General features: G+C 34.7%; 1 protein-coding gene across 1 annotated transcript in view; it reads right to left on the reverse strand.

The window, feature by feature from the left end:
- PDZD8 (PDZ domain containing 8) overlaps positions 1 to 16179 on the reverse strand; it is a 74788-nt gene that overhangs the window by 30572 nt on the left and 28037 nt on the right. Inside the window, exon 3 of the mRNA XM_059398680.1 lies at positions 1573 to 1675. Coding sequence (XP_059254663.1) covers positions 1573 to 1675 — 103 coding nt within the window. The remainder of the gene's footprint in view (positions 1 to 1572; positions 1676 to 16179) is intronic.

The raw sequence follows: 16179 nt of genomic DNA on the forward strand, positions 1-16179 counted from the left end.
TTCCATTGTGAAACATCGTGGGCTTAGTATAGATATTCTGTAGATAATTTTGATAAACACTCTAAATCTTTAATAGACTACTAGATTTAAGCAAAACACAAGAAGCACATAATAATTACTATTAAAACTTTTATTCAGAATATTCAGAAACTACCAACTCATTTTGGAAACAAATTAACCAAAAACTAGTGACAATTTTTATTCATTTAAGGGCTCAAAAGAATCCAACCAAGTCTACTTAAAACATGTTGAGAGCAAAGCACTATTTTTTTTTTTTAATTCTAGCATTTAAAATATTTTAAAAGTCTTTATAGTTTTTCAATCTTGCAATTTAGGTGACTGTTTGTTTGTTTGTTTCCTTTCTTCTTATCAAAAAAGAAATCATGACATTAAAAAGAAAAAAAGGAAAAAAAAGAAACCAGAACTCTAAGTCCTTCATACACCAAAAGCATAGCCTAAATCCATTCTTTTTTCTATCTCCTCAGCTACCACCTAGTTACATTAACCAATAATGCCCCTAAATGCCTCCTAACCAACCTTGCTCTAGGTTTACTCTTGTCTTCTATAATCCTTTGTCTATACAAGCAGAACATTTACTGCAAAATGTACACAAGATCATGTCTTAAAACTCTCCCACCACAAATAATGAAATTCAAACCCCTTACAAGATTAAGCGTGACTCTCTAGCTCTCATATCATGCTCTCGCTATACTAGCCTTCTTTTTTGTTCCTCAAACTCACACACCCTCACACATCTGCTGCTGCCTTTGCTGGAAATGCCTTCCACTGCCTCATTTCCCCAGACTCTCCATGTGGCTTGCTCCTCTTCACAATTCAGGCCTTGTCTTAGTGAACAGTCGTCAGACTTAGCATATAAAAATTAGGTAAATACTTGAAACAAACAATATTATTCACTATTTATCTGAAATTCTAACTGGGGTATCCTGCACTCCAGTGTCATCTCTTTAGAGGTTTTCCTTATTATCACCAGCTTTGAAGAATCTGTTCTATCATAATCCTATTTTTTTCACAGTATCTGTCAATCTCTGGAAATTACCTTCACTTTTTTGGTTTACCCATTTATTGTCATTTTCTATCTCCATCCTGTAACATGTAGTTCAGTTCTCTCTTCTTCTAACCCTCATGCTAAACCTCTACCCCATGATAACACCATAAAATCAGGGTCTTTTCTTTTTCTGGACTGTTTCCTGAATCTAACATAGCACCTAGTATAAGGTAAGCACTCATAAAACATCTACCCAATGAAAGAAGGCTCTAAATTTTCTTGCTCTCTAAGGTGTTTAGAATTCTTTCTAATTCCATCCCTGTGAAATAACTTTAAAGCTCTAGAAGGAAAATTAGAAAAGGTTTCTAATGCAAGCAAGTGATCTGAACACCACAGTTTTATGAGATTCACTTTTTCACTATTGTGCTGCATTAAGACAAATAAGAGTTGTTCACAATTGTTTGACATGAACAAAAATAACTCTATAAATATAGAAACATTATTAAAGGTATGTTTATAGAACGCAAAAGTTTAGAAAGATGTAAAACTATGCAAATCTACTGTACCGTCTTAATAGAACTCCTTTGTTTTTCTTCCCAAACACCACTGCTCAACTCGAGTGTACAATGAATATTTGCCTCTCTGTCATAGGATCCAAAAATGAGTAACCTGCAATATAAAAATAAAACAGGGAGACTATTACACCAGTTATACACAATAAAATTATTCTGATTATAATACCAAGAAATAATAAACTACTCCATTACTATTTATAATTTTGGAAACAGAAAAAAAATTACGTCAAACACTTAGTACACCCTCTAGTGGAAAAGTGAAGTAAAGCCAAAATTAGGTGAAATTCCAGGACAAACTTTCTTCCCAAAGAAATCAAGCAGATAGTAGTAGTATGTATTCATGAGGTAAACAAACTGACCAGACATCTATAGATAGTAGCAAAAGTTACAGATCTTTGAATGAGACTGTTGAATTTAAAAAATTAGTTGCAGAGTGATACACATAGTACCATACCATCCCTATAAAAACACACACTTAAGATAGTACAATATAGTTACTTATAAACATACCCACACACTTCTTCATCTAATAGTGTTTAGTTAGGCAAATTAACTTCTCAAAACCCATCTCCTTCTCTGAAAAATTCAGGGCAAAAATAATACCACTTAGAGCTGCTGTGAGAACAAAAGAAGGTAAATGCATACAAGACATTTAGTACAGCACCTAGCAGACACTAAGTGTTCCACAAGTGTTTGCTATTTCTATTATCCTGAAAACAACTGTCAAGGAATACCTGCATCACCTAATTTTACTGTTTAATACTCAGAACTAAAAAGGAAATCTCAGGCCCAATCTTGAGATGATGTAAGCAGTTTTATTATTGAAGGAAAAAAATATTACCCACATGTCTAGCTTCCATACTACCGGTCTTCTAAATCAGAACATAAGTCTACCAATGTATTTCAGGAGTAAGTTTGAGAATAGCTTTAGCGTTAATCAACATTTTGACTACTTCTCTGTTATTTTATGTCCACACAAAGATCATGGGGGTAAAAGTGAGATAAAAAAAAAAAAAAGAAAGAAAAAAAGAGGGGCGCCTGGGTGGCTTATTGGGTTAAGGCTCAGGTCATGATCCCAGAATCCTGGGATCGAGCCCTACATCGGGCTCTCTGCTCGGCGGGGAGCCTGCTTCCTCCTCTCTCTCTGCCTCCTTGTGATCTCTGTCTCCTTGTGATCTCTGTCTGTCAAATAAATAAATAAAATCTAAAAAAAAAAAAAAAAGGTAAATAAAACATATTAGAGTAATATGAGAAAACCGTGTCCTAAGGTTGGAGACTGCTAGCAAATCATGTCCATACTTCACAAACTGGCTTCATCAACTAAAAACCTGAATAAACTCAGAGCAAAACAAAGACAAAAACAACTCTAAATTTAGATAGTTTTTAATCTTAAAAGTAAATTTAAACTTAGTGCTTAACAGCCTACTGCCAAAAAGTTAAAATTCATAATTATAAAATATTGTTTAGAAAAAAGAATTTTCATTCATCAAAGCTCTGCTGCCACCATCTGTTCAAAAGAGTAAACTACCTACAAGCCTTTACTATCTGCACAGAAGGGTAGGCACTAGCTAATGCTCCTCAATTCCCAAAATATATTAATCTTCAGGATTTAGGAATGAGAAAGCACATTAATCAGAATCCTTCCCTGAAACCATAATACTTCTGTCATACTTTTATAACACCATTTTAATGTTTTTTTAAAAGAATAACACAAAACAATGATTAACTCAAAATGAGTCACAGACCTAAATGTAAGAGAATCTTTGTGACCCTGACTTAGGCAATGGTTTAAGACTGAAAAGCAAATGTACAAGTACCAAAGGGGGTAAAAATAAATGGGACTATGCCACTTACAATTCAATCCTGAGTTAAACAAAGGCTTTACATTCAGATTATATAAACACCAGAAATACACAGTTACAATCACTGGCTAATACATATTTAGAATCAAATGAACACTCAATATATGCTGAATAAGCAAGAAGCAGTACAGAAATTTTTTACTATACTACTTTGAAAGGGGGAAGAGTACATACTGCTGAACAAAATGACAAAGGAAATTGTCTTTAGATCCCTGTCTCCTGAAAGAGATATTATTAGTTCTATGAAAGTTCTTTCCAAGTTCAAAAGGTTAACTTTTTTAAAGGCAAAAGTATATTGGAACCTCATGTTAAACATAAACACAAACACCACCTATCAAGAGATAGAATTTATATGACTCAAGACCAAACCACTGAGAAAAGGAAAGTAATTCTCAATGTGCCCTTCTATAAGAATCTCAATTTACACCAGAAAAGAAAAATAAAAATTCTTTTTTTTTTTTTTTAAATGATTAATTTGAAGGAAGTCTTGCACCTGTAGGGAGTCAAATATCAACTCACTGGCTGTGAGAAGAATCAAACGTAACTGACCTCCTCCTGTACACGCTTAGGGCCTATACTACCCTCTCCCTTCCCTCTGAAACCATCCTAACTCAGAACCCAACTCTCTAGTCTATGACAAAAACCAAACCTAATGTCCAGTCCTTGTCTTTTTCCTGCTTTACTTCTTTTCTTCTTCTTCTTCTTTTTAAAGATTTTGAGAGAGAGAGAGAGAGAAAGTGCACACGTGAGGGGGAGGATGGGCAGAGGGAGAGAGAGAGAATCCGAAGCAGGCTCCACGCTGAGTGCAGAGCCCAACTTGGAGTTTGATCTAATGACCCCAAGACCATGACCTGAGCTGAAAACAAGAGCCAGAAGCTCAACTGACTAAGCCACCCTGCACCTCTCTTCTGCTTTGCTTCTAAAACCCCAAGTTTACAGAACACTTGTACAGGGACCTCTACCATATCCTACTACTAAAGATACATAAAATCACATTTATCACCCTCTGAAAAAATACCTCTATTTCTCCCACTAGTCCTGAAAGGCAGTAGCTGTGTCTTGGTCTTTATAACTTCCAATACCTAGAAAAACAATCAATACTTGATGATCAAATCAAAGTCAATTTTGACTCAATTTTATTCAACTCAAATCTTTAACAGTTTGTTCATTTGCCTCCCTACCTAAACCCATCCACATATTCAGCCACTCTGGAAACCCTGTCCTGGTTATTCTATTTGTCCTTTCTTTCTGTCCCTACTGATCCATATCAGGTTTTTAAAGATTTTATTTTATTATGTGACAGAGAGAGACACAGTGAGAGAGGGAACACAAGCAGGGGGAGTGGGAAAGGGAGAAGCAGGGAGCCTGATGCAGGGCTTGATCCCAGGACCCTCCCCAAAACCCCACTGAACAGGGAGCCTGATGCAGGGCTTGATCCCAGGACCCTGGGATCATGACCTGAGCCAAAGGCAGATGCTTAACGACTGAGCCACCCGGTCGCCCCCTGATCCATACCTTTTAAGCACTCACCTTTACCCTGTAACACCTCTTAATTAGGCTCTGGGGCTTTAACCTTTCTCTCTGTCCAATCTACCTTATAAATAACAAACTTCTTAAAACAAGTGGTTCTTAATGTCACCTTCAAGATACCTTTGGTGACTTCCCTCTGATTAAAGGATAACTACCTTGGACGTCTTCTGCTAGCAAATTTGGCCCTGACTTTTCACATAAACATCTAAATTTCACTCAGACAGGTCCCTGAAAATACAAACTTTCACTTTTGCCTTACTGGCTTTTTCCCCAGTCACCTACATGATTATATTTTGTTTTTGTTTTAAACTTTTATTTAAATTCTAGTATTTAACATATAGTATAATACTGGTTTCAGGAAAACTTAGTGATTCACCCAGTGCTCATCGATAACACTCAGTGCTCATCGTTAACAAGTACTCTCTTTAATGTCCATCACCCACGTACATCCCTCACCTTCCTCCCTCCAACATCCCTCAGTTTTCTCTATAGTTATGAATCCTGAATCTTTTATGGGTTGCTTCCCTCTTTTTCCCCCCTTCCAAATGTTCATCTGTTTTGTTCCTTAAATTTCACATGAGGGAAATCACATGGTATTTGTCTTTCTCTGACATATTTTGCTTAGCATAATACACTCTAGCTCCATGCATGTCATTGCAAATGGCAAGATTTCAATTCTTTTTGATGGCTGAGTAATACTGCTATCTACATCTATATATATCTATATATCTATCTTACATTTTCCTTTTCCATTCATTAGGTGATGGGTATTTGGCCTCTCTCCATAGTCAATAACTGTTGTTGTCTTTGTTGTTAATTTTAGCCATTCTGACAGGTGTGAGGTTGTAGCTCATTGTGGTTTTGATCTGTATTTCCCTGATGATGAGTGATGCTGAGCACCTTTTCATGTGTCTGTTAGCCATCTGGATGTTTTCTTTAAAAAAATGTCAATTCACGTCTTCTGACCATTTCCTAATTGGACTATTTTTGTTTCTTGGGTGTTGAGTTTGATACATTCTTTATAGATTTTGGATATTATCCCTTATCAGGTCATTTGTAAATATCTTCTCCCATTTCACAGAATGTCTTTTAGTTGATTGTTTCCTTTGATGTGCATAAGCTTTTTATCTTGGTGAAGTCCCAATAGTTCATTTTTGCTTTTGTTTCCCTTGCCTCCAGAGATGTATTTTGTAAGAAGATGTTACAGCCAAGGTTGAAAGGTTCTTGCCTTTCAAGGATTTTGATGGATTCCTGTCTCACATTAAGGTCTTTTAGCCACTTTGAATTTAATTTTGTGTATGGTATAAGAAAATGGTCTAGTTTCGTTCTTCTGCATGCTGCTGTCCAGTTATCCTGACACCATTTGTTGAAGAGACTGTCTTTTTTCCATTGGCTATTCTTTCCTGCTTTGTGAAGATTAGTTGACCATATAGTTGTGGGTTCATTTCTGGGTTTTCTGTTCTGTTCCACTGATCTATGCATCTGGTTTTTGCCAGTACCAAAATGCTTGATGACTATAGCCTTGTTACATAGCTAGCTTGAAGTCTGGAATTGTTGATGCCTCCAGTCTGCTTTTCTTTTTCAGGACTGCTTTGGCTATTCAGGGTCTTCTGTGGTTCCGAATTTTAGGTTTGCTCTAGCTCTGTGAAAATGCTGGTGGTATTTTGATAGGCGTGGCATTAAATGTGTAGACCTCTTTGGGTAGTGTAGATGTTCTTCCAATCCATCAGCATGTTTTGCCATTTTTTTGTGTCTTCTTCAATTTCTTTCATAAATGTTTTATAGTTTTCAGAATACACATCTTTTACCTCTTTGGTTAGGTTTATGCCTAAGTTTCTTATTGTTTCTGGTTGCAATTGTAAATGGGATCGATTCTTTGATTTCTTTTTCTGCTCCTTCATTACTGGTGTATAGAAATGCAACAGATTTGCATATATTGATTTTATATCCTGTGACTCTGATGAATTCATGTATTGGTTCTAACATTTTGTGTGTGTGTGTGTGTGTGTGTGTGTGTGTGTGTGTGTAATCTTACGGGTTTTCTACATAGAGTATCATGTCATCTGTGAATAGTTAAAGTCAGACTCTTCCTTGCAGATTTGGATGCCTTTTCTTTTTTTGTTGTTGTTGTTGTCTGATTACTAATGCTAAAGACTTCTTCTAGTGCTATGTTAAATAATAATAATGGAATCACCTACACTATCTTATTGGCTTTTTTTCTAAAATCTGCCTTCCTTCTGTCTTCATATCCATGAGGTTTTCCACAGCAGCTTCAACTCCAAAATATTTTTTCCTTGCCCTAAATTTCTATAATATTTATTCTCTCAGTCTCATTTCAAACCAGACAGCCTTATATAGCTGGCTTTTTTATATACATCTATTTTTGTCTGTTAGCCCCAACTACATTCTAAGTTTTAGAGCATAGGCACTGGATTTCCCACTTTTCTGTATTCACTACACTATTTATACAAAGTGATAGTAGTAGTGACAGAAGAACTGGGAGCAGAGGTGGCAGCTAACAATTATCATGGGGGCAGTTCTAAGAGCTTCTACGTTTATTATCTCACTTAATTTTTATAATTACTGTATGTGATAGGTACTGTTATTACCCTAATTTACAGATTTAAAAATTGAGGCACAGAGAGGTTGGGTAATTTACCCAAGAACACATGGCTAGTCAATGAAGGTCTGGGTTACACATAAATTGAGATGAATGAATTCAAGAACATTTGATAGAAAAAGGAGAGGGGGGAAAAGGCATTTATCTTTTGGTTACTATCATCAATCCTACCTACAAATAAAAAACCCCAAAAGTACTGATTGACAGTTATGGCATAATGGTATAAAGAGAGGGAAAATTAAAAGATATAACATTCTTCTGAATTCTATGTTCTGGCCACAATTCATTTTATAGTTCACTTTACTTTTGTTATAGGTATCATATATGAGTAAATAGCATACTAACATCACATTTAAAGAATTTTAGAATTTGGCATTTTAAAACACAGCTTTGTTTCTATGTCAGCTAATTACGATTTAATTTTCTTAAATTCATTTACAATTCAGAAATCAGAGGAATTAAACAGTTGTTTTGCTATATAAAATAGCAGTGGATATATGCAACTGCAAAATAAACAATACTCTTTTCCAACACAGTAACTTTAGGGAAGAGGAGCTAGGGGACGAAAAGAGAAACCAAGGACAGATGAATTCCAAATTTGCAATCTTCTGAAAAATCTGCTTATAGTCAAAAGTATCCTAATTATAGGGAGGGTTATTTAACTATAGCCTAGAGAAATGTATAGAAACTAAGAAAATAACTTTTTTTTTCTCCCTGAGAAGAACTGCAGCAGCTAATAAATACAGGTGTAGTCTCAAGATCTCTATTGGAATTCAGATCATCTGATAGGGTTATATTAAATTCAGAGTTACAGACCTTTATTGTTATAGATGTATGTAGCTTTAAAACCTGAAGGGATAATATTCAACAACAATTCCAAGTAATTCCTCCCAGTTTTCAACATCATTCATACAAATTTAAATGTCTCATATTTGAGCTAATTTCCATGAAGGAAAGATTTTGGCCTTCATCTAAATGACACTTCATTATTAGTTCACAAGATCTTTCCCAAGTAACATTTAAAAAATAATGACCTGTCCTCAAATAGGTAAAAAATTTCCAAATCTTATATATTTCTAACATAAAATGAAATATTTTAGGGCTAGATTTTTCCTTGATAATATATTTTTTAAAGGATATAAAGATAACAGAATGTGGGATTTTGGAGTCAGAAAAACCTAGGTTCAAATTCTAGATAGGGTGTGTTGGGCAAGTAATAATAAACATCAGTTCATCATCTATAAAATAGATATAATAATACTAATTTCGTAAAGATATTCTGAGAGCTGGAAATATTTAATGTAAAGTGCCTACTACTTATTATATATTGCAGATAATAAATGCTATTAATAACAATGTAAGTATTTGCAGAATCATGCTCCCAAATATCTTCAAATTTTGCTAGATGTTTGCCCTTTTTAAAAAAGATAAAATATCAAACACTAAAGTAAATGCAGATAATATAACAACATCCATTTATCAACTACTCAGGGAGAAAAAAAGGTTAAGATTTAGCCTTCTTTGCTTCAGAAAAAAAATTTTTTTTAAAAGTTAGCATTAGAGAAAAAAGTTACCAAGTGAATGCAATCAAACATTACTATAAGCTAAATGAAGGATTCACAAACCAATGCAAGGTAGAAATTGCAACTTCTAAACCAGCTTGTCCTGTAAATGAATTTCAAAATCCATAATGTTAACAGGCTTCTCCACATTTTGCTATATAATATGGACATAGTGCTATTAGAGGATTAATTCCTTTTATCAAACTGTCACCTTGAAGCTGTCTCCCTGAATACAGAATAGCTCCTTTTATTGTGCTTCACTTTATCGTGTTTCAGAGATATTGAAGATACTTTTTACAAACTGAAGGTCTGTGTCAAGTCTAAATTCTAAAAATATTTGATTTACAAAACAGGAAGAACAGAGAAAAGGGACAGAGGAGCAAAAAACAAAATTGAACCAAACAAATTAGACAAAAAATAAATGGCAAAATGACAGACCTAAATATAACTTAATCATTACATTAAATGTAAATGAACTAAACACTCTGATGAAAAGGCAGAGATTGTTAGACTACACATAAAAAAACCATTTATGGGGCGCCTGGGTGGCTCAGTGGGTTAAAGCCTCTGCCTTTGGCTCAGGTTGTGATCCCAGAGTTTTGGGATCGAGCCCCACATTAGGCTCTCTGCTTAGCAGGAAACCTGCTTCCTCCTCTCTCTCTCTCTGCCTGCCTCTCTGCCTACTTGTGATCTCCATCAAATAAATAAATAAAATCTTAAAAAAAAAAAAAGAACCATTTATATCTAAACATAAAAACACAAAAAGACTGAAAGTAAAAACCTGTAGGAAGAAAAATAGAAACCATACAAACAATAAACAAAAAATAAACAAACATAAGAAAACTGTAACAGCTTTACCAATTTAAACAAAATAAATATTAAGACAAGAAATATTATGAAACAAAGAAGGACCCTTTGTAAAGGCAAAAGGGTCAGTATATCAAGAACAATTATGCACCTAATAACAAAACTAAAAAAAAGAGATAAATTCATAGTCCTGCTTGAAGATTCAAACACACTTTCATTCAGTAATAAACAGAACTAGACTAAAAGAATCAGTAAAGATGAAGAAGATTGGAATGACTGTACAGGCAGTCCTTGCTTTGAGTTACAACATATGAGAACTCTGTCCCTGCTTTGCATTGTTCTGATATGCAGGGTTTTGGTTAACATAGTTCCATGTGGAGTAAGGACTGTCTATATAAGTTTTTGTATAGTTTTGGAAGTATGTTAACACCCCACATATTAAAATAAGAATCAATAAGGATGGAAAGTCAGGGGAGGGAGGGTGGGACACTGAAACCAAACAGAAAAAAATAAACCCAGCTATATTTCAAATGAATAACATAAAACACTTAAGGGGAGAATTACTCTAATTCATGACTATAGTACTTGACCATATACCCTTAATCTTGGGTAGAGTAGGTGAGAACTGAGAATAAATCCTGATTTTTTTTTTTTTCATAAGTATGTTTTCTCTACTTATATAGACAAAGCAATTCTGGAACTATCTGAGAGGTATTATGGGATTAAGCAAATGAGTAAACTGGTGATGCTACTGGGAGTCAGGATTCAAGGGACATAAATATGAAAGGAGCAAGAAACAACCCTATAAGAATGAACTGTAATTGGAAATATTGGGTCAATTCATGATTTCTAAAATATGTATGTGTCATATATATCATATACCTGTAAGTGTCTACACATGTATGTATTTGCTAACTGTCCAGTAAAAGGGCCTATGATTATATATGAGTAGAAATAAATACACCCAACACCCAGACCTTGATTTTTAGTATTATTTTCTATCAAAAGGAACTAAGGCTTTTTGGAAAAAAATAGCTGATTCTAGGAGTGTGACAGATAAGATACAAAATGATCCTAGAACAGCTGTTATACCACAAAGTGGTAAAGACCTTTAAAAAAAAAAATCAAAAAAAGAGAAAAAAGACAAGTTTATGTCAGATGCAGCATTAAGGAGCCAGTTTGAAGAAGCTCTTAGAGGCCAAATTTAGGAAAACTTAGGCATCAAAATAGTTAAGGAGAGTAAAGAAAAAAAAAAAAGAAAGGAATCCATGCATCCATGCTGGTAACAAATAATTGGGAAATAAGGGAAGACTCCTGGTAATAGAATAGAACGTCAGCTTCTGTGGTTTTCTGTCTTCGTGTTAACATCTGAAAAATTTTTAAATAATGTATTTTTGAAAACCAGTAAAACAAAATACTTAAAAGGAACTACTGACAAAACACAGACTTTAGAACAGTTTGACTCAGTGAAGAACTGACCTTAATTAGAATCTCCTATCTCTAATTAGGACAGGCTATCCTAAATATACTGCTTTGGAGTAGAATTCTCAAACAATAAAATTTCATAGGCTTTGCCTTTACCAAATACAATCTTAGTTTGTTTAATATGTAACTGGTTGATAAAATAAACCAAAAAAAAAAAAGAAAATGTATCTATTACATCAATGTCTTTTAACATAAAGATGTATATGACAAATCCCATCTAGAATTTGGTGCCAGAATTTCTTTTCCCCTGGAGAATATGTACAGTATACCAGAAAATAAGAGCTAAGTAACCCATCAAGTTTCCTTTGCTGCCAGAAAATTGATCTTTTCTTCTCTATATGGTTATTTTTTATGTAATTTATCTTCTATTTAACTGTACATGGGCATATATTTTCTCTGCAAAATACTCAAATCTTCTAAGATGGAATATAATTTATGAGATAAACTGTAAATCTAAAAATAATCTAAAAATGTGATTATAGCACAAATGTGAAATAATTTAGTCTTCTAATAGCAGTGCTATGAATACAGCAACTGAGTTCATCTATGGTTAAAAAAATCAGTTTTAGTTCATGCAAAAAAATCCAGAATGACTTTTTAAAAAAAATTTAACAAACTGTTAAAACCAATTTTTACAAGGAAATTTCTGTTATTGCTGCCAAGATTGTAACTGGGAAACTCAAAACTGTATTTTAGATAATCAGAAAATAACTTCCCTTTACATGTGAGACCCTTCTAAAGTAATAAAATTCAAATTCCAGGGGGCACCTGGGTGGGTCCATCAGTTAAGTGTCTACTTTCAGCTTGTGTCATGATCTCAAGGTTCTGGGATCAAGTCCTGCATCAGGATCCCAGCTCAGCAGGGAGTCTGCTTCTCCCTCTCCCTCTGCCAACTTGTGCTTTCTCTCAAATAAATAAAATCTTAAAAAAAAATTTCCAGTTCTCACAACCAAATATGCAAAGAAAAATATACTTTTGTTTAAAGATTTGTTTTCTTCTTGATAAATACTATGATTATATTAAAGCATAATAATAGAGACTACTGGGGCTCCTGGATGGCCTGGTCAGATGAGCATGTCATTCTTGATTTCAGCTCAGGTTATGACCTCAGGGTTGTGGAATCAAGCCCTGCATTGCACTCCTCGCTCAGCAGAGTCTGCCTGTCCCTCTCCCTCTGTTCCTATCCACCCTGTAGCTTGTGCAATGGTTCTCAAAGTAATAAATAAATAAAAATCTTAAAAAAAAAAAAAAAAGAGGCGACCCTATCAAAGGCTTGGTATGCAGCAGGCACTGAGGAGTTATGTACCTATCTCTGATCACAATTACCAACAAGGCAGCAAGCATCCTTGCCTATTCTAGAGAGGCACAACTTGTCTAAAGACATACAGAAGTAAGAGCACATGACTAGGATATGAACACAGCACTTTCTAACTCAAATGCCAGTATTATTTCCACTTCATTATTTCCATAACTTCAGTATTTTCTTGGATACTTCTGATTTGATTCCTCATTGGCAAAATGCATTTTAAAGCCTTACAACAGGTAAGTTTGATAAAAATCTTCAGGCAGACTCTAAGTATGAAACTATACTAAAATAAAGTTAAAAAAAAAAAGTCCTCAAACACAGTCATTACTCCAAATTAAAAAGCTTAAGAAAGAAAAAGAAATCCTCACAGAGAACTATGGTTGTCTGGGGATAATGAGTTTGATGTTTTATTTTATGGATTTGGGAAAAAATTACTAAATTTCCATTATTTTTACCAATTCAAGGACAAGTTCTACATGACTAAGAAATAAGCATTTCTAAGAATGTTAACCTAAAACTATTAACAATGCTAAATGACACATATGCTGTTATAATAACTTGAACATGTAGGTCTCTTTTCACCTAGAGAATGTGAATATGTATGTCTAAATGCTAAAAACCCAGGAAACTTTTCTCATGACAGCATGCTAATTCAAAATAAATTTATCCACATACATATGGTCCACAGAAATTTTTTAGCTTTAAATATTTATGTTCTTGGGGGCCTAGGTGGCTCAGTGGGTTGAACGTCAGGTCACGATCTCATGGGTCATGGAACTGAACCCCAAGACTGAGCTCTGTACTCTGCTGGGAATCTGCTTGAAGATTCTCTCCCTCTGTCCCTCCTCTCAGCACATGCTCTCCCTTCTCTAAAATATAAATAAATCTTTATTTTATTTATTTATTTATTTGACAGAGAGAGAGATCACAAGTAGATAGAGCAGCTGGTGGAGAGCAGCCGGTGGAGAGAGGGGAAAACAGGCTCCCTGCTGAACAGAGCCTGATGCGGGGCTTGATCTCAGGACCTGAGATCGTGACCTGAGCCGAAGGCAGAGGCTTAACCCACTAAGCCACCCAGGCAGCCCATAAATAATCTATAAAAAAACGTTTATGTTCTCTTAAAAATTTGATCATTCAATAATTATCTTCTATTTGCCTCAAACCTTTTCGTATCACTAAATGAAGTAATCATGGTAACAAATATCTCAAGAGTCTTAAACCTTTAAGTTTCCAAAATTGAAATAATAAGCATTTTTTTTTTTGTCCTCCCTTTGAAAAGAGGGCACTTATTTTTTCTTCCACTTTCCTTACAGTGTCACTTTTTTTCTGCTTTAGAGTTTACAATATATCACACAAGATCAGAGTACATTCAGGAGCAGGAAAAATTACTTAAATATAAATGCTTAGATTATAATAACATGTCCTTTTTAGTTTAAATAATACAAATTTGGACTCTATCTGACCTGAGAGTTCTACTTTTTATATTAAGAAAAACATTTAGAAGAAAAACAATGTAAATAAGATTTTTTTTTAAGGTGTGGTAAGTCAACCCGTTCTTTTATTTGTTTATTTTTTAAAAGACTTTACTGATTTATTTGACAGAGAAAGAGAGCACAGGGGGAGTGGCAGGCAGAGGGAGAGGGAGAAGCAGGCTCCCCACAGAGCAGGGAGCCCAGTGTGGGGCTTGATTCCAGGACCCTGGGATCATGACCTGAGCTAAAGGCAGATGCCCAACTGAATGAGCCACCCAGGCGCTTCTATAAGTAAGATTTTAATGAGAAGAATATGAAAAGAATGTTTAGAATTCAATTCGAAGACAAAAAGGGCAGAGATGAGTAGAAAACAGCAATTTATTCTTTCCTTCATAAGCAATTTTAAGTAATCCCTAAATTGTGTGAAAATAACAAAGCACCACAATACTAGGTAACTTTACATGGCTGGGTTTATAAGGATAGTGACTGGAAAACTAGTCTGCTTCCTCCCAAGATTAAGCTGTCACCTGGGGGAAGGTGATGGCAATATAACCCAAGTTTACAAAAGGAACTTAGGAACAGACTATTGTCCCTGCTTTCCCCTTCAACTTTGAGAAATGTGAGAGACTTAAGAACTATTGTCCATGCTTTCTGTATCAAATCCCTAGAAATAGTGGTCTTTACTTACTAATCTTTTGACCAGTGATACAGTAACAAAAATCAAACAAGATAAAAGTTTATAGTGAAAAGTCTGACTCTCACCTTCACCCCCCGTCCATCATCAATCCAGTTCCCTCTCTTATACCCTGTAAGAATTTTTACTGGTTTCTCATGTGTTCTTTCAGAGATTCATCACACAGTTCTTCATTAAAACAAAGTAAGATACAAACACACACTGTAATGCTTTTCTTTGTACCAGCTATCTCAATCCAACACGACCTAAATAATGCCTGACTACACTTGCTCAGTGCCTTCATGAGCTCTTTGGCTCAAGGCAGATAGCAAAGCTTTAAGCAAGCAGTATCTCAGATAAAGCAAAATAATGGTGAACAAAAGAGACAACAATAGCTATAGTTAAATAGCCACAACCAACAGACATATAATCAATCTATAACCTCACCAGCAACATTAAAGCAAAAGAACTAGTTTTTAAAAATCCCTAGCACACTCTCAAATGAATAAATAAAATCTAAAAAAAAAAAAAAAAAGAGTTGGGGGGTCACCTGGGTGGTTCAGATGGTTAAGTGTCTGCCTTCAGCTCAGGTCATGATCTCTGGGTCCTGGGATCGAGTCCCATGTCAAGCTTCCACCTTAGCAAGGAGTCTGTTTCTCCTCCCTCTGCCTCTCCCCCTGCTTGTGCTCTCTCTCTCTCCCAAATGAATAAAATCTTTAAAAATTAAATAGAAATAAATAAAAATTCCTAGCACATTACCTCTTTATTACACATCATCTACATCATAGTAAACAAATGTATGCTGAATAAATGAATAATAAATCTCCTTCAAGGCTATCTTTGAAGGTTTGGGAAAGGGTAGATGACTAGGTAGATACAGGAGAGTTAAGAAATTTTGTCCAAAATTGCCCTTTCAATGTTTAAAAGTTGCTATGACTATTTTGGAAAAGATAATCCAATGGTATGATTGTGAGTCTACAAGAAATGTGAATCTACAAGAAAATTAACTGAAAGAAAAAAAGAAAGATCTGGTCAAAATTTCCTTAGACACAGATCACTTGAAAAATGTCCTTCCCAATGTTAATATGACAAACCCTAATTATAATTAGATATTTAATACTCATGCTTACATACCATATTAGCTTTAGCCAATTCAAATTCAGACTTGTGTAGAGCTGTGTTTTTACTATATATGTTATTTTACTGTATACTACAGTCCCTTTTACAGAATCTACAGCATATTTAATCTTTCTTTGCTAAAAGAATTCCTTTTCAGTCTTT

The sequence above is a fragment of the Mustela nigripes genome, chromosome 4 (assembly GCF_022355385.1).
Source record: "Mustela nigripes isolate SB6536 chromosome 4, MUSNIG.SB6536, whole genome shotgun sequence".
NCBI lineage: Eukaryota > Metazoa > Chordata > Mammalia > Carnivora > Mustelidae > Mustela > Mustela nigripes.